The following is a 25919-nucleotide window of genomic DNA, read 5'->3' as shown; positions in this document are numbered from 1 at the left end:
TGTTTATAGATTTTTTTTTTGTTTTTGTTTGGCAGATGGTGGTAACAAAATACAATCCAATGAAGATGTAGAGGTAGTGGTCAAAAGTCTGGTCCAAAACCTCATCCAGCTTTTCAGCTTAGATAAACTGGAGAATGCTAAAGAATTTATATCCGCTGGAAAATTCTTATTTCAAATGCATTTAAAACAATGCTAGTTAGTTACCTTCCTTGTAATTATGGCTAATTAACTACAAATATTTAGAAGAAGGCTTGGTTTAAGAACCCATAGTAGCATTTTTATATTTTTCTCGTCACTGTAAACACAGATATTTCAAACTCAAGTTGAAAATTAAAAACAATTTAGTTACCCAAAATGTGATCACATTTTCATGGCTTCCTTCAGTGATGGGAGAAATTCAATCTTGTACTTTATTAAAAGTAAAGATACCCTTAGGCAAATAGTACTCAAGTAAAAGTAGAAGTCCTCTATTGTCATGTCTACTTAAGTGTCAAAAGTACAGTTCTTGTATTAGCTAGCAGTAACTCTCTCTCTCTCTCTCTTTCTCTCTCTCTCTCTCTTCATACTCCCCAATTGTGAACATGTTGTTTTTGTTTCTGTCTGCATCTATCTTTGCCTCTAACTACAAACATCTGTTACGTTTTTAGGCATGTCTCAGAGGAAAGGTAAGTCACTCAATTACGCATACTGTAATAGTCAGCAGGTGGTGAAATTTCCATTTCTACACCACTGGAGTTAGAAAATGCAACACCAAGTAGGAATGTAGTGAAGTAAAAGTTGACATATTTGCTGTACAATGGAGGGGAGTAAAATGTTAAAAGAAACTGAGTAAATGTAGCCTCTCTAAGGATCCGAAACTCTTTTTAGTCTTAGCACATTGACAAATTTATTAAAAATATTCTAAACTTCTGTCAAGTGTTCAAACTACGAGATTGTTTATAAAGTTATAGACACCAACTGGAAACTAATGTACTTTCCTCCTCTTCATTCATGCTAAGTCTTTTTTATTACATGTAGTACCATGACACCCTCAGTTTTTAAACCAAACACCTGCCTTCCAGCCCACAATAAATTCTGCAGATAAAAGATTCAGTCTAATATAAATCAGATGTTGTACAGTATGTGAAGCCTTGTTTAGAATGTTATATAAATAAACATATAAATATACATATGGTGGATATAAAAGTCTAGACACACATTTATAAAAGTGCTTTTGTCATGCAAAAAACAAACAAACAAAAAAACACCAAGATTAATCATGTGAATCTATTAACATTGATGGTGTCCTTTTTGTTTAACATGATTTTTTAAAAAATATATTTTTCTCAAAAAAAATTTGGCAAAATGGAGAACTGCTTGCATCAGACACTTGAATGGCGATGACCTCAATACATCCATAATTTTGACAAAAAAGGAAATACACATCAAGATGATGATAAATGAAATGTAATTTAATAACAATAAAAGGTTTAACCGTCTTGACTAGACAAATGTATGTATGTATATATACGGTAACAGTATATATATATATATATACTGTATAGGCCATAAATGTAAATATTTACCATTGGCCTTCATGCTCCCTAGTTGGACTGCAGAGATTCCTAGATTATATATAATATATACAAAATTAGACCCTTAGAAATGACCCTTGAAGTAGTAACAAAACAGTTATTTTTAAATTGTATATTAATATAAAGAGCTTTTTACAGGTTAAGAATCTAAGTGCTGTGTGATCGAGATTCATTCTTACACTCTCAGTGATTCTCCCTCGAGGCCAAAAGCCTCATTTCTTTTCATATTCCCTGATGTGTTCTCTTTTCCTCTCTTCCTCTATTTCTCTCTCTCTTTCTCTCTCTCTCTCTCTCTCTCTCTCTCTCACACACACACATACACACACACTTGGACTGTGTATTTATTCTCCAATGCCAGTGCTCCATATCCTAAGATGCTGCTCTCCGCCCTTTCTGAGGCCTGAGGGATTTAATAGATTTGAATAAATATTTCTCTCTCTCTCTCTCTCTCTCTCTCTCTCTCTCTCTCACACACACACACACACACACACACACACACACACACACACACACACATAGAGCACTGGAATGACGTAGAGGTGATACTGTGGGATTTGCATTTCCCATCAGGGAATATAAAAAGAAACAAGGCTTTTGGCCGCGAGGGAGAATCCACTGAGAGTGTAAGAATGAAGGTCGGTTACATCACACTTGGAATCTTTGGGGGTAAAAAGATTTTTATGTTTCAGAAAGATTAAAAATAAATGTGTAGGTTTATCACAGATCTCTAAGGGCCTCTTATATTAAATTGTGTGCTTCGTTTAGAGGGAGCAACATTTTTTCTCCAACACAATTACCTTTCCATCTATTTCCTTTACAACATACAGATACAGAGGCCACACCCCCTTTAGTAAAACTTACAGATACAGAGGCCACACCCCCTTTAGTAAAACTTACAGATACAGAGGCCACACCCCCTTTAGTAAAACTTACAGATACAGAGGCCACACCCCCTTTAGTAAAACTTACAGATACAGAGGCCACACCCCCTTTAGTAAAACTTACAGATACAGAAGGGACACCCCCTTTAGTAAAACTTACAGATACAGAGGCCACACCCCCTTTAGTAAAACTTACAGATACAGAGGCCACACCCCCTTTAGTAGAAGTGGTGTTACAGATACATAGGCCATGCCCACTTTAGTAACCTGACAGATACAGATGCCACACCCATTTCGTAAAACTGATAGATACAGAGGCCACACCCCCTTTAGTAAAACTTACAGATACAGAGGCCACACCCCCTTTAGTAAAACTTACAGATACAGACACCATAACTAATTTATTAAGCCTGACAAATAAAAAGGCCACACCGCCTTTAGTAAGACTGAATATTCCAGAAGCCACACCTTTTTAAGTAAGACTTATAGATACAGAAGCCACACCCCCTTTTATAATACTGACAAATAAAAAAGCCACACACCCCTTTATTAAGAATGACAGATACAGAGGCCACACCCCCTTTTATAATACTGACAAATAAAAAAGCCACACCCCTTTTTGTAAGACTGACAGATACAGAGGACACTCCCCCTTTTATAATACTGACAAATAAAAAAGCCACACACCCCTTTATTAAGAATGACAGATACAGAGGCCACACCCCCTTTTATAATACTGACAAATAAAAAAGCCACACACCCCTTTATTAAGAATGACAGATACAGAGGCCACACCCCCTTTTATAATACTGACAAATAAAAATGCCACACCCCTTTTTGTAAGACTGACAGATACAGAGGACACTCCCCTGAATAAGACTGTGATTGGTTTGGCAGTGTCATGTGATCGGCAGTAGTGCAGGAAGCCACTGTACTCACAAGAGGAACTTTTCATCCCACACAGGGTTCAGGTTGCCGAAGATGGTCTTGGTCCGTCGCTTGGTTTTGCCCACTTGCACGGTGACGTACGGGTCACTAGAGCCTGTCTTATCCTTTGCCTGCAGACCCTGAGCACACATGACTGGAGGAAAAGACAAAGCAAAAGACAAAATTGGAGACATTACTCACAACTATAATCCTACACTCTGAGATAAACCATCTTTATTTGGTTTGTGTGTGTGTGTGTGTGTGTGTGTGTGTCTGTGTAATACAAAACTACTGTTTTAGAGAATAAGGATCAATGACACCTTCTGAATTGAGTTTTATTCAAGTGTCTGAAGAACAGCTACGACCTTGTGGTTATGTGTGTTGTGAATAAAATGTCCTACGGCCTGTGCTTTCACACACACAGGAGACAAACTGCAAGACTTGTGACATGAGCAACTTGTCACTTGTTCGAGTAAACCTGAGTCATGTGGACATCCACATAAAATGTTAAGATTAAAGTAACACTATTTGTTCAGCGAAAATTCACATTTTATCTCTGTTTATTGATTTACTTTAAACTTTTGGTTTTGTTTATGCTTCATGATCTTTTTATAAAACACACTCTCTCTGAAGCAAGAAATACTGTACAATCAGGTTTTTAATTAAGTGTTGATAATGTACAAAAACTTCAGAAGATCCTCCTCCAGCATGGCTTGCCATCACTGTTGTATTTCACATGGCACCTTAAAGGGACTAAGAGCATTCTGCGATTAAAAATGAATGAGCCTGATGATGAATTATTTAGCAACCATTTATTCCTGGGCTGAGAGAGCCACAGAAATCATCACAATGTCACCAAATCTGATCAGCCTTCATGGTGGAAACAGGAAAGAAATAAAAAATCTGTCTGAGCTGTCGACCAAAAGGAAACATTTTCATTTCAGCAGTTACCAAATACTATCCAAAATCTGAGTCATGCTTTTTATTCCAAAAGCTGTTATTTAAATCTGAGATTCAAATACACTTTTGCGGCGCGAGTGAGAAAGTGAGAGCCTTCCTTTTAGCCTGGAGAGGTTCATGTTCATTTCATCACATCCTTACTGTAGGAGTTCCTCAGGGTGCAGTACTCAGTTCTTGGTCAATTCATGTTCTTATTACTGTATATATATTACATTACAACTCGCAGTGATTTGATCACATGACTTCTTGTACATTCCTACGTTTATGAAACTCATTTGTTCTTCTTTATCCACCTGCCATATCTGGTTGAAGTTTTACACTGCCTGTTGGATAAAAACGAAGGAAAATGAAATACAAAAAAAGAAAGAAAAAATTATTACTCAGTAGTCTATCTAGGGCACACTGAAACTTTTTTTTGAGAAGTTTGTATTTGTCAGATATACATTACAGCAGGGTAAAATTATTGTCTTGTTAAGAAGCTGGGGTGAGAGCAGAGGGTCAGCCATTATAATGAAGAGTGTACAGTAGATCTTTGCCCAAAAAGTAAAGGCCCAGAGTAAAGCCTGACTTTTGCTTCTTTGCGTTGGTGTGACTGCGTGCCTCTGCAATTGCACCATCAAACCATTAGTTGCATCCTTTTTATGCCACTGTGATGAGTCTCTTTACCACTTCCTGGCAAGTTTTGTTTGGTCTACTACTGTGAGGGTGGGCTTAAAGCCAGTACTCCACACAAACCTATAGCTATTCACTTTAGGGGAAAACAGCCCTCCTGCAGTCATCTGCTTGCTATAAAAGGCTCGCAGCCGTGTCATACGATGAGTATCCCTGTGTCCTCTCCCCTTTCAGATTCTGACCAGTTAGAGAAGAATCCAATGCACTGAAACCCTCAGCAGAAAAGCCAATTCCCCGGCTCTACAGCTTCCCTGGCTCGAAGAAGCCACTTTACCCAAGTGTGCAGGCTGAATATTCTGCACTTCACCACCTCCCTCAACCCCGAGCACCCCAGCCACTAAGGGCAGCTGCGTGTGTGTGAGTGAGTGAGTGCACCTCTCAACTTTTTAAGAAGCTTGTGCAGAGCCAAAGAAAATTAAAAAGACCTAACCCTAACCCTAACCCTTTATTCCACAAACTAGTGTCTCCTGGAGTCTGTTTTTCTGCCCTAAATTGGTCTACAAAAAACTACAAAAAGCAAAAAAAGAAACTGAGCAGATCGTGTTAAAGCTGGAGCTAGTACAGAATGTTGGAGAACAGTTACGTTTCCTTAATTTACTGCAAAGCAGAACTATTTTAGTCTTTAGCAGATTAGTCTCACCTTGATTTAGTCCATGTTCAGAACAAGAAGGGCCATTCACCATTGTTGCAGTGTGCATTTCCCTGATGTATAGTTACATTTCTTTGGGAGGTGAATGTCAAGCTATGGTGTAGGCTATGTTGGAGGGTATGTGGCTAACCAATGTAATAGTACTGTAGTAGACTTGACACAAAAACATAAATAAGATTTTAAGTTGTGCTTGGGCTCAAACCCCCAACCTTCTGTTCAGTAATCCAGAGCCTTAAGCCTCTATCCATCACTACCCTACCTCTGTCTGCACTTTCAGTTTCATTGATCATATTAATTCACGTAAATTAACACCATATCTTTCTGACCAAATTAAAAGCAGTGTTCCCATATCGACAGCTGATGTGGGCTTTTGCTTGATGCACCAAATGCCTTTATTTAGGTTTCTATCCTAAGGACTAATGATCTTTTTATATCCTGTTGTCTAATACTTTATTTTTGCAAAGTTTGATCATGCTTTATGTCTTCAAAATTGAGCCTTAGACCACTTTATTTCTGAGATGAAGTTGCATGTATGTCAGCCTTGAACCCTAGCACTACTGCTAGAGCTGACAAGTCCAAGACCAGGACTAGCCAACACCAATTCAAAACCAAGACTTAATATAGTCAAGGCTAAGTCAAGTTTGAGTCCAAATGAAAGCAAGAATGAGTTGGGGTAAAAACCATAAAAATCGTTTTTTACCGCAAAGCCTTAGCTTCTCAAGCCAATGACCAAGACCTAGTCAATGTTCAAAACACCCCAGGATTGATCTTGCTTCTGGCAGCCACCAAGCATTAGCAGCCAACTATTAGGAGAAACTATTGGGGAAAAAATAATAATATAGTGATGCTGTCTTCAATTTCATCTCTCTCTCTCTCTCTCTCTCTGAGTGTGTCTAAAAGGTAAGAAACGAGTTTGTGTAGAAATGCTGATGTTTCTTTATTTCTGAAAGGATATACAGTACAGTTTTGCAGCTCTAAAAATCCCATCTACAATAATATTGAACCCTACAAAGGGTGGAGGCGTTGTCGTCTAATCAAGGCAAGATCAATAAAAATATGCCTGGATGTTCTTCATATACTGTAAGTAATTAATAAACCGAGGGTTTATGAATGCATTCTAAATTAAGAGGAAATCAATTCAGCTGAAGAACCAATCACATCAGAAGTGTATTATTTACTCTCTCTCTCTCTCTCTCTCTTTCTATCTCTCTCTGTGGTTCTCGTTCTGTCCTGCTCTATTTCATATCAACTTCTACAGGAGTGTAAACTTGGCAAGGATCTGTAAAGCGAGGACACACATACAACGAAACACTTTAGCTATAGCCTGGTCTGTGAGTCCACTGATAATTAGATTCCTCTCTCTGCTGAAGGAACCCGTTGCTATCAGGTTTTTCAGTTCCCTACAACAGAACAAAAGCATGCTGAGAGCGCAAATGCAAAATAACTGAGTCTGTGCGAATGTGAATATATTGTAAAGAAATGAGACCAAAATATTTTATATAATTTTCAATGATTTAAAAAGATGAGGATCTGTAAGCTGATATGACTGAAGAACTATAGCATATATATATAATATATAAACACAGCTAACATTCAAGTGAAACATCAGAACATCAGGGCAGAAAAGTGGTCTGGTGGTCCATACTTATTGGTACCAGATGCTTGTTTGGATGTTTCAGAAAGTGTGGATATCCTGAGAGTAGAAGAAACATAACTTCTTCTTCAGCTGGGATAAGTCTGTGCCCACTGTCCCCTTAGATTCCTTTTTTTGAGTAGAACTTAAACAATGTGTTGATCCTCTGCTATAGCTTATCTGCCTCAAGTTAAGATAGTAAGGTGCTTTCCTGCTCACCATGGTTGTAAAGAGTGGCTATTATATCATCTGTTATCAACAGAACTGATGCCTAAACAAAAAAATAAATACAGGTGCCATGGTGGTGCAGAGGTTTGGCCTCACACCTCCAGGGTGAAGGGTTCAAGTCCCACCTACTGTAGGATTTTTGTGCCTGGAGTTTGCAGTGTACCCTACCGCATGCCCGAGTCAGCTCCACGCTTCCTCTTGCCCTGTACATGATAACTGTGAGTGTGTGAGTGAGTGAATAATTCATGCAATAATTTGGTGCCCCATCCAGGATTGACCTATGATCCCTGCAATCCTAGACAGGATAAGTGATATGAATGATGAATGCATAAACAATAAAAGAAACTGACCAGTGATGGCGATCTTGGCTGACCATTTGGACATCCCCTCAAGCACAGCTTGTTTGGCACTCTTTAAATAAGTGCTGAAGTCTTCTTTGGAAAGCTGGAACATGTCCTGGATGAGATCAAAAACTTCGGGCCGGTTCTTCTCTCGAATCTTCATCCTTTCCTTCATGGCCATGATGATGTTCTGGGTCTTATCCTCAGCGCCATGTTTGGAACTTTTCTCCACTGCACCTAGATCGGACAGAATCGAGGAACACGCTTGAACAGTTTTGTTTTGACACATTATTTACTAATCTTATACCTCAGCAATTTGCTGATGATTTATTTTTTTTTTGCTTCCTCTAACCAACCTGCCCTTCGCCCACTATGACCTTAAGCCACTCATTGGATTGTTGATGTTGATTGACATTGTAAACAGGAGTTGAAGCAAAATCGATCAGCCTGTTTGTACAGAAATTTAACAGATACTAAACGAAAATAATTAAATGTATATGGAATTAGATTTGTGTAAATAAAAAAATTAAGGAATTAAAAAAAAAAAAAGCAAAGTAACTTTAAATGCAAAACAGGTTTTTTTTGTTTTTATTTTTTTTTCTAGTTCATTGTAACTCCATAAGTGTACATAATTATAATTTGAAATAATGTATAAATCTAAATACTGTGTAAGGAATAATGAGTGTATATAGAATATTGAAGTGTACAGAATATTAAACGTGTACATCAGTGATGGCTGCTCTAAGACTACAAGGGAAGGTCTGCTTCCTTTACTACTGTATGTCAGAGAATATTTATATTGGTTTGAGGCGATTTTCTTGTCATACATTTTCGTGCAGCACAGCGCGTTAAACCCTCCTGAAGCCCAGCTTCACTGGAGCTCTATGGGCAGCACAGAGGAGCTTCTTCACTGCAGAAAAGCTGGACGGTAATTGGATAAATGCACCAAAATCGTCACTTCCAGGGAAGCTCAGCTTGTTTGGGAGTGAATGGAGCAGTGGGCGGGTCAGGACGCTGGGCTGCTGCATGATGATTGGAGGAACCCCTTTTTTGATCGACAGCATGTCTTAAATATACATCAGCGCTACAGAGATTCGAGTTCAGTATCATACGGATTTGTAGGGGAAGTGATACGAAGAACTGCTGCACTCTGTATTGTTTGCTGATGATATAAACCATTTTTGTTTGTACAAATCATTCTTTAAATAATTCTTTTAAAAACGTATTATCCATTAAAAACATATGGGCCAGGGGTAGCTCAGTGGTTAAGGCATTGGACTACGGTTCGGAAGATCCCAGGTTCAAACCCCACAACTACCGAGTTGCCACTGTTGGGCCCTTGAGCAAGGCCCTTAACCCTCAATTGCTCAGATGTATAATGAGATAAAAATGTAAGTCGCTCTGGATAAGAGCGTCTGCCAAATGCCTAAATGTAAATGTAAATATTACAGCGTTCTTGACTTTGCTCCTTGTTTCAGCATCGTAAAGTTAGTTCGTTTATATAATTAAAGTAGCTCGTGGAAGGAGAAACTAGCCAGCTAGCAAGCTGTGCATAATGGCAGACGCAGACGGGGCTACTAGTGTTGACCTGCTTTTAGCAAAACCATTTAGTAGTCTTCCTTACGAGGAGAGACTCGGAATTAAACGGCAGGGCAGACCAATGCTCAAGAGTGATCTGGTGCAACAATCAGGAAAAAATAACAGGTGTGTTCAGCTCTCCTGGTATGACAAGGTGAACTGGCTGACTGGAAGTGCTGTGACAAAGAGAATCTACTGTTGGCCTCCTGACGAAACCTTCTCGGGGAATGGGATGTGTTTGGTCAAACGTGGGTTTTGGGGATCTGGGTGACTTTGACAGGGCATACAAAAGGCATGAAAAGTGCAAAGAACATAATGAATTTCATAATGAAGGCCTAATATGAGCCTCCCCTGTTTCAAAAGCTAGCAGCCGCCACTGGTGTATATGTAATGATTCTCTATATTGTTCACTATAGTTTTCTGTTGTTCATGATTTCCATTCTCTCACTGTGCTTTTACTGTTTATTATTAGATCTCCTTAGATTTTTCCACATTTTTCCCTGCGCACTCCCACTCTCTATTTGTGATGCATTTAATCCCTCGTCTGAAGAATCAAGCCGTGGCGGATTGTCTCTGACATCACTCACTCATCGTCCTCCAGGGTCGCCGAGAGCCTTAGGGCACGAGACAGGGTACACCTTGGACAGGGTGAGAATCCATCACAGGGCACACACATACTGTACACTCACTCACACACCGTGGGCAATTTGGGAATGCCTAATAGCCTAATCTGCATTGAACCCACCTGGGGACATGGGGGAGAACATGCACGCAGACCAATTCTTTAGTTGTTATAAAACAATTGTAATCCATCAGATGAGTACCGTATAAGTGACATCACATGATCGTATAATCCTGCCTTACACAACTCTCTCTCTCTCTGTCTGTCTGTCTCTCTCTCGCTCCCGACACACCCTCTCAGGCATGAATGGTCCCTTTATCTGTGTCAGTCTCTCTCTCTTGCTCTGACACACACACACACACACACACACACACTGTCACATACACTCTGTCACACAGACTTTTTGGCTCTGATGATTTATCTTGATGGCTTGTTCTATAAATCCTGCTGAATAAAGGCCCATTTGCTGTGTTGGCAGGCGGCCATATTTGCAAGGGTCACTTCAGAAAGAAACTCCAACAATAGGCAATAACACACGTCACGCTCACAACAGCATTATTACACCCCATAACACAGCGCTTTCAAAGCCGAGGCTGTTAAGAGAAGCCTCGATATTTAACGCCATTGCTTTCATGATCATTATGCTAATGAAACACGGTTCCCTGTGAAACTGGAAAGTCATTCGCGCAGGTGCTTACCTAAAAATGAATCTAAAAAAAAATGGCTTTTTTTAAAATTGAGAAATGACTTCATTAGGTGCAGCCGTTAAACTGCTCGTTAATGCAAATATCTAATCAGCCAATCAGGTGGCAGCAGCTCGATGCATTTAAGCACGTAGACACGGTGAAGACAATCTGCTGAAGTTCAAACTAAGCATAAGAATAGGGAGGAACGCTGGTTTAAGTGACTTTGAGTGTAGCGTAGCGTGGTTGCTGGTGCCAGATGGGTGGGTTCGAGTGTTTCCAGAACTGCAGATCTACTGTAGGATTTTCACATGCAGTACAATCATCTTTAGGGTTTACAGAAAATGGTGTGAAAAAGTTTCTCTGGGTGAAAATTCCTTGCTGATGCCAGAGGTCAGAGAATGGCAAGACTGGTTTGAGCTGATAGAAAAGCAACAGTGACATCCTGTTACAAAAGAAGTCTGCTGAAGCGCATCTCAGAACAAATAACATGTGCATGTATAAAATAGCGTTTCTTTCTTTCTTTCTTTCTCATAATTGAGTTGATTCACTGAGTCAATTATTTTAGGTGAATGTCAAAAGCCAAAAGCATATAAAAGAATGGTCAGATTCGTTCGAGCGGATAGAAAGACTACAGTAAATTAAATAACATCCCGTTACTCCCGAGGTTTGCTGAAGACCATCTCTGAACGCACAACTCATTGATCCTGAAAGCAGACGTGCTACAGCAGCAGAAGACAACACCAGGTGCCACTCCTGTCAGCTAAGAACAGGAAACCTAGGCTACAGTTCATATGGGCTCACCAAAATTAGGCAACAGAAGACTGAAAAACCATCGCCTGGTCTGATAAGTCTCGATTTCTGCTGCAACATTAAGATGGTCAGCCAGAATTTGGCATAAACAGCCATGAGAGCATGGATCCATCCTGCTGTGTATCACTGGTTCAGGCTGGTGCTGGTGGTGTAATGATGTGGGAGAGATTTTCTTGGCACACTTTGGACCCCTTAGTACCAGTTGAGCATGGTTTAAACACCACGGCCTAGCTGAGTGTTGTTGCTGATCGTGTCCATCCCTTTATCCCCACAGGATAACAGGTCATGTCACAAAACTAAAATCATCTCAAACTGGTGAACTTGAACGTGACAATGAGTTCTATGTACTTACACAGTCGCCAGATCTCAGTCCAATAGAACTCTTTTGGGATGTGGTGGAATGGGAGATCCACGTCATGGACTGTGTGATGCTCTCGTCAATTTGGACCAAAATCTCTAGGGAATGTTTCCATCACCTTGTTGCATCTATGTCAAGTTAAGTAGTTGGCGGGACGTGACAATGTCATGAAGAATTATGACAGTTCTGTAGGTACAGTAAAAGCGGTCCTACCCAGTACTAGCAAGATGTACTTAATGAAGTAAGAAGTTACCATGACATGCAGACTAAAGTAAGACTACGATGCGTGAAACTTATGGCAAAGCTGAGCTAATTTGTAAACTGTTAGCTAAGCATCCATCAAGCTTGCACAAGCATCACTACACATGACACAACTGTTTTAGAGTAAATGGCATAATGTCGATTCTAATATGGCTTCTGAGATACACCATGCACCCTGCATTAAACACACACACACACACACGCAGCTCCTCCTCCTACATTAAGACTCATCGTTAATCTGACTGATGGAGAATGACAGCGCTCTTCTGTCAGACTAATAGCCAGGAGGAACCCCGGGTAAGTAAACAACGTTCTCTTTAGGTTCTTCTTTACTTTTCTCCCTGACAAGCGAGCAGATGACGAAACGGACAACATCCCTGACAAACGGCGAAAGACTTAAACCTCAGAATAACCCAAGAATTTGCATTGGAAGCACTGAAGCAGACAAAAAAAACCCCGGCAAAATGCCCGCAGGACAGCGTGTCGAATCAGACGTGATGAGGCTTGGAGTAAACTGCTTGTGACAGCGCTCGTTTCACCGATACGTGCGCTCGCGGCACACACACAGTGCCAAATTAGGAACGGAGAAAAAGAACACAGAGAGAAAAGAATAGGAATGACACCATGGTGCAATCCAGCGAGCTTGTTATATTTGTGTTTGTAGATGAATTGATCTATTGAGTCGATTCTTTTAGATGAAGATCGAGAGCTGATGATGTCTTTCTTTCTTTCTTTCTACTCTGAGATAGTAAAGCTAGACCGCTCTGTAATGTAATCTAGCTGCTTGCTGGAGATTAACTCTGGGCTTAGTAAACCATCACACCTTCCCATATCTGAACATCACTCCTACTCACTGGAGCTGGCTAGGTAGCACAATGCACATTTTGTTTATTTATTTTTTATACAATCCCTTCATCATGTTTGCAGATGACATTGTGCTCTGTAGCGAGAGCAGGAAACAGGTGGAGGAAAATTTGGAGAGGTGGACGTATGCTCTGGAAAGCAGAGGAATGAAGGTTAGCCGCAGCAAGACGGAATACATGTGTGTAAATGAGAGGGACCCAGGAGGATCGGTAAGGCTACAGCAGAGGTAAAGAAGGTGCAGGATTTTAAGTACTTAGGGTCAACGGTCCAGAGCAACGGAGAGTGTTCAAAGGAGGTGAAGAGGTGGGTACAGGCAGGTTGGAATGGGTGGAGAAAAGTGTCAGGTGTGTTATGCGATAAAAGAGTATCAGCGTGAGATGTTTTGGAGATAAAGTCAGAGAGGCCAGATTGAGGTGGTTTGGACATGTTCAGAGGAGAGATTGTGAATATATTGGTAGAAGGATGCTGAGGTTGGAACTGCCAGGCAGGAGGTCTAGAGGAAGACCAAAGAGGAGATTTATGGATGCAGTGAGAGAGGACATGAAGTTAGTTGGTGTGAGAAAAGAGGATGCAGAGGATAGGGTTAGATGCAGGCAAATCATTCGCTGTGGCGACCCCTGAAAGGGCACAGCCGAAAGACAAAGAAGAAGATACAATCCCTTCATCAGACGTTTCATGCCTACAATAACTTCATCAAGCACTAGGTGAAAGTTTAGCATTTGTGAGGTGAAGGAAGATTCCCTACCCAAGGATGTGTTAATAAGCGCTAACAGTCGCACTTACGTTGCAGGCAGTCGGCGTTCAGCAGGTCCTGACACTTCTCATGACACTTGACGCCACATTCAGTGCAGCGCATGCCCTGACGCGCAATGCCCCACAGCAAACCCTCGCACTCGGGGCAGTAGGTGGGAGCCGTCGCCGTCCACACCTCGAAATGATGCGGTGTGGTGGATGATATGGGATAGATCAGTGCCTGCAGAGTCTTTCTCAGCACCTGCAGCTTCTACAGAGAGAGAGAGAGAGAGAATAACTGAAATATAAAAACTAATAAATGTTCCTTTAATCAGTTAGGCTTGAAGAACATAGCAGTGAGTGTTCTAAAACCATTTTGCATAAGATTTGTATGAATTCCTACAAGCAGAACTAAAATTCTGAAATTCCAGAAAAATAAATCCAGTAAAAAAATAACCTTTTCCGGTTTCCTCCCACATGCAGATTAGGCTAATTGTTATTCCTAAACTGCCTGTAGTGTGTACGGATAAAGCGGTATACTGTATATGATGGGACCACAATGAAAAATAACCTTAGTCCAGACATTTTTAACCCAAAAACCTAGATCCAGGAACTTAAACCCAACGCACAACATGAACCAGTGAACTTTAACAAAGAACTTACGGTAAATGCATATATTTTTACCACCATTGTTGGAATTACAAAGGAGCTATGGGGAGCTACTGTAAGATCCCCTTAAAAAGATACAAACTTTCTTGTAAGCCTCATTTGAGACATTTAGGGGAGCTCCAAAGATTGTCCACTCCTGTGTTATAGATGATATTTTATTTTTCCGTAAATTCTTATTATAAAAAAGCTAGTGTGATTATGTAAATGTTATGTGTTTTGAAATGCATTTTCCGAACATACTGATGTTACTGACGTTAACTGCCTGCAGTAGTAATAGCAGAGGCAGGTTTAGATATAAAGGACATGGACACAAAGTCTGCAGGAAGAAAAAGAAATAAAAGTTTAGAATGATACCATTTGCGTTTGCGCTTTTCGATTGCTCATTTGCACATTGCAATTTTTATGTCACTGTTTGGGTCAATTACCCTTGTTGGTGGCCTGATTCTAGTTTGTACCGTAAGTGAGGTACTGTAGGGTAGTGCACTAGGAAGGTTTCTCACTCAGAAGTCCAAGATGGGGAGGGTGGGGGTTAGTGGACATCACTGACTGCGGAGGCAGCAGGTGCAAAAAATGCATTTCTAAATTTGTAAATCCCGCATACTACAAAATACCACCAAATACTGTAAACCACAGGTCATTCATAACACTGTGAATTTATACTGTACTGGACAGTTAGGAATTACCTACGGAAATCTTTCTGTTTTGGGCAAAATTGATAAAAACACAGATTTTATTCAGTCATCTTTAGCAATGTGGTGGCCAGTTCATGTGTGAAGGTCACAGTTCAGCATTATCCCTCAAGATTTTGATAATGAATTAAGGGGTTCGTAACACAGTTCCAGTAAAGTGAAATCCCCTTAGTTGTTATCTTTGCTTGATAAAGCCCAATAATGTAACCCTTCTGAAATGATGACCTTTTATAGCCAGGCAATGTACAAAGCATTACCATAATCCAGCCTAGAACTAATGAAGGCATTTCTTCGAAGTGGGAGGTGGACAGGAAAGTCTAAACCTTAGCAATGAGTCTGAGCTGAACGAAGCTGTTCTTAGTAACCGCACTGTTCTGCTTCTCAAAGGTAAACCTATTGTCAAATAAAACTCCTAAATTTCATACCACCGATTTTATACATGGAGGTAAGTTATCAAGTTTATTACTTGTACTGATACCAGGACTGTAGTGGCCAAAAAGGATCATTTCTGTCTTATTTTCATTTAAGTGGAGAGAGTTAGAAGTCAGCCCGGATTTAATTTCTGCCAAGCAGTCCACCAGGGTTTGAATAGCTCTATCTGACGTAATTGGTAGACATACTTGAAAGTCGTCAGCACAGCAGTGAAAATAGAGACCATACTTTCTAAAAATTGCTCCCAACCGTGCCATGTAACAAAAAAAAAAAGAGAGTTGGGCCTACAGTAGAATGGATCCCTGAGAGGTTCCACAAGTGAGTTGCAGAGGTGTTGAAAAACACTCATTGATTTTTAACTGAATTACTCCTGTTACTCAAACAGGACTCAAACCACAGAACAGCAGCTCCTTGGATACCAGATTATTGGTTCAAATGTCCAATGAGTGTTCGGTGGTCTACAATATCAAAAGCTTTCCCTTAGATCCAACAACACTAGAATAGCTTTTTTTTTTTTTTTGCATGAACAAACATGAAAAGTTTGCATTCCTCTAGGTACTTGAGTGTGTTTAAGAGTGTGTGTGTGTGTGTGTGTGCTTGTGCCCTGTGATGGGATGGCACCTTATCCACGATGTACCCCTGCCTTGTGTTATGAGTTCCCTAAAATAGGCTTCAGTTCTCTTGTGACTCCAGCATTAGAGATAATGGATGGATTTTAGGTTTTACTTGAAGCAGAAGCACAGGGGGTGGCCCTGTTTGACAGTGGGTATGAGGTGCTTCTGCTAAAGTGCTGTGTGGTTTTTCTCCAAACATGTTGCTGGGCATTGAGCAACAACCAACCGACTTCACTTTGGTCTTATCAGTCTATTGGACAGTGTTCCAGAAGCCTTGTGGTTTGTTCAAATGCAGTTTTGCAAACATCAGTCATTATTGCTTCTCCTAGCAACCTTCCAAATACACCGCACTTGTTCAGTCTTCTTCATCTCCTTTAACATTTAACATGTTCAGTGAGGCCTGTAGGGGCTAAGATGTAGCTCTTGTTATTGATTTATTAATTAATTTATTCATTGTATTGCTCTGAGCATAGCATGGTCTGATCATGCTGTAACGTCCACTCTTAGGAAGGAAACTGTTTTAAATGCTTTCCACTTGAGAATCCTTTTTTTCATTATAAATCCTAAAGTTTTGGGGAATGTTTTTATAACATTTAATGTGCAGCAACAGTTGCTTCTCTAAAACAACTATTGCTTATGTCTTTCCCTTTTGGCATTGTGTCTAACACACACCTAATGTTCCAGACCAGCAATCTGTGAAAACGTCTATTTCTATACAGGTCTGCTGATGATCAATCAATGAAGGGCTGATGATTAGCAGCACTTGGTTGCAACTTACTCTCCTAAATCCTGTGAACACAGAAAGGGGGTACTTACTATCACCCACATGTTTTTTTTCTTCTTCTTTTTGGCTTAAGGTATGTTAAATAAATAATGGCATTGTGAAAAGACCATATTTTTGTTATATATGTTATATATATATTATTATGTTATGCATGTTATGTATATGGTTGTATTTAATTATACTAAAACTGGCTACGATCGTTTGATTTTTTTTATGTCTTTACACAAAAAAACACAGGGGTTACTATTATTTTAAACTGCATATTTCTTTTCTTAAATGCTGTAGATTTGTAGCTGAAAAGTGCTGATGTAATCTGTCTCATTGAAAGCTCAAACACATGATTAAAATCTTCCTCAGCTTTACACAAAGGTGGTTCATGTGGTTTAACTTTATATAGAAGTCTTACTCCACTAGACCCTAAGAAGGCACTCACTGCTTCATGTCCTTTGGGGTTGTAAAAGTACTGGTGAGTGTACTGCTGTTTAATTCCTGTCCTGTATCAGCACAAGCAGTGGCCTGTTGGTCTGTTTTAATGTAGAATAAAATTCATTAGTAAGCTGCACCGACTCATTTTCCCTCGTAAACGCTATCCAGATCAATAAGAAGCTCTCGCCAGACTGGAACAGAGTCCAGCACTATTCTGACCACAGACTTGCACCGGCTCTCTCCCAGCTCATCCTGAACTTCACTCCATCACTGTATCGATCTACGCATACCTTTTCCTGCTCCCTGCATGCCAACTAGTTTAGAGATATAATGAGTGAAAATGGAATAATGGAATAAACTGGGAGTGGATACACTCAGTCTTCAGTGCCAAGGTGTGCTACAGGTGTAATGTAATGCCACATTCTCTGCCTAGTGCTGCACATATTCACATCTGGATTCAGAACTGTACTAGATTTTATTTACTTATAATGTGATTAGGGGGATTTGGACATCTAACTCCCACATTTAAACACAGAACAAGGTGGATCATACTCTGATCTTTTACCCCTTTTACATGCTGCCTAGGATGTGATACTTTCATATTCCAAAGGAAAAAAGGAGAAAAAAGTGATAAAGCGATAAAGAGACAGAAATCGGCTACAGAAAATGCGACTTGTCCCACAGAAGACACGTTTAAACTCACAGAAAGGCAATTGAACCTATAGAAAAGGCTATTAAACCCACAGAAGACCAGATGAAACCTACAGAAAGAGCGATTAAACCCACGGAAAAGGAGATTCAACCCACACAAGAGGCGATTAATTAATCCCACAGAAGAGGCGAATAATTAATCCCACAGAAGAGATGATTAATTAATCCCACAGAAGAGCAGATTAAACCCACAGATTATCTGATTAAACCCACAAAAGAGCTGGTTAAACTCAGGGGACAGCTCCTTACACCCTCATAAGTGCCAACTGAACCCACCTAAGAATGTGTAGACCCCCTGGACAATTGATTAAATCCACAGGAGAGCTGATTAAAATGATGGTAAAGCTAATTAAACCAGCAGAGGTGATTTAACCCACAGAACAGGCCATTTAACCCAGACAAGAGGCTATTAATCCCACAGAGGAGGCGATTAATCCCACAGAGGAGGCCATTAATCCCACAGAGGTGGCGATTAATCCCACAGAAGAGGCGGTTTAACCCACAGAAGAGGCTATTTAACCCAGACAAGAGGCTATTAATCCCACAGAGGAGGCGATTAATCCCACAGAAGAGGCGGTTTACCCCACAAAAGAGGCTATTAATCCCACAGAGGAGGCGATTAATCCCACAGAGGAGGCGATTAATCCCACAGAAGAGGCGATTTAACCCACAGAAGAGGCGATTAATCCCACAGAAGAGGCGATTTAACCCACAGAAAAGGTGATTTAACCCACAGAAAAACCAATTAAACCCACAGAACAGCCAATTAAACTCACAAAAGAGCCGATTAAACCCACAGAAGTACAGATTAATCCCACAGAATATCTGATCAAACCCACGGAAGAGCTAATTAAACTTATGGGACAGCTAATTAAACCATCATAAGTGCCAAATGAACCAATCTAAGAAAAGGTTAGACCCCCTGGACAACTGAAAGCAGATTAAACTGATGGTAAAGCTGATTAAATCCACAGAGTAGCTGATTCAACCCACCAAAGAGGCGGTTATACCCACTGGAGAGCCGATTAAACCCATAGGAGTGTCAATTAAACCCATTAAAGAATCAATTCTCTCAGCAGATACAACTAAACCCATAGGAGAGCAAATTAAATCCATAGGAGAGTTGATTAAAATCATAGGAAAGTTGATTAAAGTCAAAGGCGTGCCAATTAAACCTATAGTAGAGTGGATTAAATTTGAAGGAGGGTTGATTAAAGCCGATTTAACAGAGAAACATTACTTGTTTTGATTACACATGTGGGAGAGTCAGAAACAGTAAAATATACTTTGACTGTACATATATATATATATATATATATATATATATATATATATATATATATATATATATATATATATATCACAGTGAGGTCAATAAGTGTTTGATCACCCTGTGATTTTCAAGTTCTCTTACTTAGAAATCATGGAGGGGTCTACAATTTTCAGCATAGGTGCATTTCCATTGTGAGAGACAGAATCTAAAAAGGAAAATCGGGAAAATCATGTTCTATGATTTTTTTAAACAATTTATTTGTGGATTACTGTGTCAAATACGTATTTAATCACTTGCTTATCAGCCAGATTTCTGACCCTCAAAGACCTTTTATTTTTAATGATGCTAAGAATGGTGAAGAATCAGCCCAGAACTACACGGGAGGAGCTGGTCAATGCCGTGAAGAGAGCTGGGACCATCGTTTCCAAGGCTACTATCAGTAATATACTAAGACTTCATGGTTTAAAATCCCACATCGCACAAAAGGTTCCCCTGCTTAAGTCAGCCCACGTCCAGGCCCGTCTGAAGTTTGCCAGGGATGATCTGGATGATCCAGAGGAGTCATAGGAGAAAATCCTGTGGTCAGATGAGACCAAAGTAGAACTTTTTGGTCTTAACTCCTTTCGCTGTGTTTGGAGGAAGAAGAATGATGAGTATCATCCCAATAATACCTACAGTGAAGCATGGGGCTGGAAGCATCATGCTCTGAGGGTGTTTATCTGCACAGAGGACAGGACGACTGCGCTGTATTAAGGAGAGGCTGAACGGGGCCATGTATTGTGACATGTTGGGCAAAAACCTCCTTTTCTCAGTCAGAGCATTAAAGATGGGTCGTGGCTGGGTCTTCCAACATGACAATGACCCAAAGCACACAGTTAGGAAGACCAAGGAGTGGCACCGTAAGAAGCATATGGACTATTTAAAAGCAAAATAACTGGTCTTTGAAAGTCAGAAATCTGGCTGATAAGAAAGTGATCAAATACTTATTTGACACAGTAATTCACAAATAAATTGTTAAAAAATCATACAATGTGATTTCCGGATTTTTCCGGATTTGTCTCTCACAGTGACAGAATCTATGCTCTATGCTAAAAATTGTAGACCCCTCCATGAACTTGCAAAATCACAGGGTGATCAAATACTTATTGACTTCCCTGTATATATATATATATATATATATATACAGGGAAGTCAAAAAATCATTAGTTCTTCTCAAAATTTAACAGATGCCACTGTACATTTTTTAATAAGCGCAAACAATTTCCCTCTAGGATTAATAAAGTTCTTTAAATCTTCAATCTTGAATCTTGAATGAGTAATGAGAGTCCAGTTGAAATCTACTTAATAAACAAAATTTCACACCATTTGACGGTAACACATACAAATTGTAATTCATTTTAAAATTCAACAGAAGTCGCAGGCACATCTAGTCAAAAATAAATCACATTATTATAAAATGTTAAGCACTCAATGTTAAGAACTCCATGTGTGTGTGTGTGTGTGTGTGTGTGTGTGTGTGTGTGTGTGTGTGTATGAGTGTTTCATTTTCTGTAATTAGTGCATTTTGTTCTGCAGACTTCACCTAGCAAGAGCCCTGTGGAGCAGAGTGTGTGAACAGCAGTGGCTTAATAATACTACGTGTTAATGTTGGATATTTGAAGAGGAATGTTTTTGCAGGGAAAACTTTCAGCCATGCCTTGGATACCCCTGTGTTCTTCTAGTTGGTTTAGCTACAGACTGTAGGGTAATTAAGGGGAAGATTTCCCATAATGCTTTGCTGACTATGAAGCAGAGCTACTAGATTTACCACTGAACATATGAAGTGTGGATAAGCGGGTATAATTTAATTCTCATTCTCGTTTCAAGAAGACAACTTAGAGAACTGCTTTTCACAAAAAAAAAGCAAAAAGCTTTTTTTCTGTCTTTCGATTTCATTCTTGCACCACAAATTCCTTTCGACTCATTGCACACCACAAGAATGACTTTTTCTTAACAAATCAGTAAGACAAAATAAATGAATGCAATCTTGTATTCCAGTCAAATGGTTTCCTTTAAGCCCTCAAACCAAAGAATAACTTAAGTGTGCACTTTGTACTGAACTAAAAGTGCTGATCCAAAGCTGAAACACTCCAGGAAGTGGGAGTGATGCACCGATACTCTGTACTTTTAATAACACAGATAGCCTGCTATGTACCTGTGGCCCATATTTCCCTTTTTATTCATCTGGCCCCTGGTAAGAAAAGTTTGCACGCTCTTGCCATATGGCTACAGCAGCCATTTTTAGACTGAGATCTCCCAGAGGAATTCATTTTCTCCCCGTCTCTTTTTTTATTCTCGCTACAGTTCATGACGCTCCAACATCTGCTCATCCTACTTCCTAATCAGCACGACTCTATTCTTCTAATCATGCTTTACTATGTTTCTGTCCTGTTTTAGACACTCATATCACTTCTGCGAGAATGATGATGTCACAGAGACGTCATGGCCCTGCCAAGTAAAGTCCAGAAAGTCCAGAATGGAAGGATGTATGCAGACAAATCAGCTACTTAAAACACTCCAGATAATGAGAACCTAACTGTCAGGCAGGATGTACTGCATGAAGTTTTATTAGAAAAGAATATTTACAAATTGACACCAAGGATGCTGCGGCTATAAGTATTAGCATTAGCATTAAACACAACCGGAAACCCATCATCTCGCCGCCATTCCGGTATCTTTTACACAAGAAGCACAATGCTCAGACATCAAACTCTGGAGAAATCAAGGAAGTGAACAAAGAACAAAGGATGCACACGAAAGTGAAAACGGCCATTCATCACTCTGAGAAAACTGTGACAATAATCAGGAAACCTTAATAACTGTGCAATAAAAATCAGATAAAAAAAAAAAAAATCTATATTTATACCAGGTTACACAACTTCAAAAATATCTGTTCAATCCTTATATTATCAATATACCAAAGTCTTAAATGACCATCCATCCATCCATCCATCCATTCCTCTATACCACTTAAGCTGTTTAGGGACCACTAAAGCCAGTTTTGAAACTCCAATCAGCCCTACACCACATGTCTTTGGGCTGAAAATGGAAACTGGCCTACCAGGAGAAGAACTAGAAGAAGAAGCAAACTTCACACAAACACACAGAGCAGGGCTGAGATTCGAACCCCCAACCCCTCTATAAGTGTCCACTGTAACTGAACCCACATATGCTGTATACTAAATACTTATACAGTATACAGCCCACCATATACACACACCATAAAGCTATAAAACCAAATGTCGAAACAATCAGTTTTAACAAATCCTGAAATCTAAACAAACTAATTCCTCAAATTATTGTTTAATCAGAGCAAACTCTGATAAGCCACATTAATTCAAACGAGACCTGAAATAAATGTTCAATAAGCCAAACAAACCTGAAGTGAGTCCAAATTGGCAGTTTAGTCCAAACAGTCTAATCTGAATAAACTTAAAAAAAAAAAAAGTGTGTGATCTAACAGAAGCAATATGGTCTGGACTGTCCAAACACATCCAGAGATTACAGAAAGCTTCAAACCCTGAAAAGAATCTCTAGTCTAAATAAACAGAAATAGGGTATTCCCAACAGGTCATGCATGTGTAATCTCTGGTTTAATCCATAAAGTGTTCACCAACATGAAAATCACTGATTCATTAGAATAAAGCCTGAAAAATATCCGATCTAAACCTAAATCAGCAATTCAATTAATCCAATTAAACTGTCTAATCCTAACAAAATCATGTCTGTCCAGTTCTAATGATGCTTAAAATACCTTTCTGATCTGAAATAACTTTCCAGGTCAAACCCATCAAACGACGCTTTCATCAGTAATAGGATTGATTTATCAGGCTGTGCTCGGTTAATGCAGAGGGCGAGGGATGAAGGTCAGCAGAAAGGAGGAGTAATTCTCTTGTTTTTCATTGATTTAGATTCTTTCATTCCTTTATCACGCTCCTGGCACAACCACAGAGCTTACAGTACAACTCTGTAATTAAAAGTGGAATCATCGAAGCCTCTGCATTAGAAAAAATAAGAGAAAAAGAACCAAAACCCACATGCATCTGCTGAGCTTAGGTCAGTGTATAACAAAAATATTAAAGTCACATTATTCTCTCCGCCTAAAGAGTTCTCACAGCTTCAGCAGTATAGAAGGGTACCTATTAACTCCACTGACTTTATCAGTTACTCGCAAAGAACCATCCTGAATTAATAAGTACATCTGCACGCCATGTCAGAGCTGTAAAATGTGCATGTCTTATATACTATATCGGTACACTTAGAGTACCAGCATGTCTCCGAACATATATAAGGGAATGAGAGACCATACATGGTAATAAGAGCGGCTGGTGAGTGGGTGTGGCACAAAGGTCAGTTATTATTATTATTGAGCCCGGGAGTGTTCACTATTATTATTTTTTTTGGTGGTTTGCTCGTTATTGATGTATTAAACCGTATGCACAAGTAGCATATTGTGCTCACAAAGTCATGTTCTGATGGCTATATATGGTAAAGTGGGTGTGGCTTAAAGTCTGTACTGTATATCAAAATGAAAAGTGCTCTGAATGGGCTTGTGCTGATGGACGTATATGAGAAAGTGGGTGTGTCTATAAGTCTGTATATGCATTACATAATAACATATACAATAAGATGGGGGTGTCTTTATGTCTGGGTTTGGGAATAAAAAAATAAATAAAAAAAAGGCCTTGTAGGACTTATTGTGTTTGTTTTTCATTTTAGATTTAAAAATCCTTAAGTCAAAAGAAAGAAAGTCAGTATTATTCCTATGAGTGCATGTGTTGTCATAGGTTTATTATTTAGCTCAGTAATATCAGCTAGACACGTCCACTGGTCTGTAATTTGTAGACGCGTACTCCTCTTCTGTTTATTTCCTGTTTTCTAGCAATAGTAATAATGTCTATACATTTCATTTCCACACTATGTGTTTGTGCCTGGACTGTTTTGATCTGTTATTGCTATGATTAATAGATAGTTATTGATTCGTCAGATTGATTTCAATAAAAATGATGAGGCAGTGATTGCATGTGTGTATTCACCTGCACGCGAGTGGCTGTATGCATGTAAGTGTGTGTGCTTTATCTCTAATGGAGTGTGTATGTGTAATCGTCCATTAAGCATTGTGTCTATACCACTTACCAGGTCCTCGTTGTTCAGGGTGGATCTGGTCACAAGCGCAAACGAGATGCCTGCCTTTCGAGCAGCCAAGGTCTGCAAAGAAACGCATGCATTACACACGAATCATATTTCACATCAAACGCACTCTGGAAATCAGCACACTGCCTGCCAAGGCTCTTTATTGAATCAATGTCTGTCTTGTGAGTGCTGTAAATGCAGCATATTGATGCGACTCGGCCGAACTAACCGCACTGCTCACAATTACATTTACAAACCCTATGAAAAAAAGGAACATATTTTGTAAAGTTGTTTTTATTTTTACCATCTAGTCTGTCCATGTTAGTGAACAGCGAGTGGAGGCGACTGTTTATGAAAGAATGTGATACGATGGAAAAAGCAGATGGTCAAAATATAACACCTCGGAAAAAAAAAAACGAAATAAGTAAATATAAATTTTAACACATTTAGGCATTTGGCAGACGCTCTTATCCAGAGTGATTTACTCTGGGAATAAAAAGAGCTCTGAATTAATACAAATCCTGAATCCTGAAAAAAAGATCTGTCTAAATAAAATTAGTTGCAACTAGTATTATTCAAAACCTTTGTTATGATATGCACAATGTAAATCTTATTGTGCTCATTTTGCTTCAGTCAACTATATATAAAAAATAATATAATTAAATATAATAATAATAATAATAATAATAATAATAATAATAATACTAATAAATACAAAAAGAAATATTATAAAGTAATCAGGAAACTTGAAGGTGTGCAATATCATGCAAGGTTGGAAAAATTATAAAATAATAATAATAATAATAATAATAATAATAATAATAATAATAATAAATACAAAAAGGAATATTATAATGTAATCAGAAAACTTGAAGCTGTGCAATATATCATGCAAGATTGGAAAAAATTGTGTCATAAGAAAATAAAAAATATATATAATTAAGTTCAGGACATAAATATTCTGTTTCTATAATAATTGTCCAATTCATATTAATCATATTAATTCATATTAAGCCTGAATTTACCATACAACTAAAACAAATGAACTTTGAACACATTCTGAAAGTTCTGTCAGATCCTAAAGAACTGCTTTAACAACAAAACGTAAAAAAAAATAGAAAAGAAAACAATAAATGTGAAGAAACATCCTCAGTACCTACAATGTACAGACTATAAAACTGTCTTCATTTTTAAAAAGGTAAAAAAAATATATATTTTTTACTCCTTAAACTCAATTACCTCTTAAACCAATTTCACATAATCTCTAGGCTGCTCTTTTGCACTCTAATTAGCACTTCATTATCAATTAAATGCAATTAGCACAATTACAAATGACACAAAAACGACAGATACTCACCAAAGCCTTTGTTGTG

At 39.0% G+C, this 25919-nt stretch overlaps 1 protein-coding gene across 1 annotated transcript in view; it reads right to left on the bottom strand.

Annotated features, from left to right (window-relative positions):
- The window catches only part of LOC128528030 (protein unc-13 homolog C-like), a 208775-nt gene that overhangs the window by 160452 nt on the left and 22404 nt on the right, over nt 1–25919 (bottom strand). Inside the window, exons 6-10 of the mRNA XM_053500754.1 lie at nt 25904–25909; nt 24550–24621; nt 13828–14047; nt 7875–8102; nt 3395–3536 (exon numbers count right to left, since the gene is read on the bottom strand). Of these exons, the coding sequence (XP_053356729.1) occupies nt 3395–3536; nt 7875–8102; nt 13828–14047; nt 24550–24621; nt 25904–25909 (668 nt within the window). The remainder of the gene's footprint in view (nt 1–3394; nt 3537–7874; nt 8103–13827; nt 14048–24549; nt 24622–25903; nt 25910–25919) is intronic.

This window comes from Clarias gariepinus, chromosome 7 (genome assembly GCF_024256425.1).
Source record: "Clarias gariepinus isolate MV-2021 ecotype Netherlands chromosome 7, CGAR_prim_01v2, whole genome shotgun sequence".
In the NCBI taxonomy this organism is placed as follows: domain Eukaryota; kingdom Metazoa; phylum Chordata; class Actinopteri; order Siluriformes; family Clariidae; genus Clarias; species Clarias gariepinus.
Note: the sequence above shows the minus strand (reverse complement) of the source record. Positions and strands in the feature narration are given on the sequence as shown.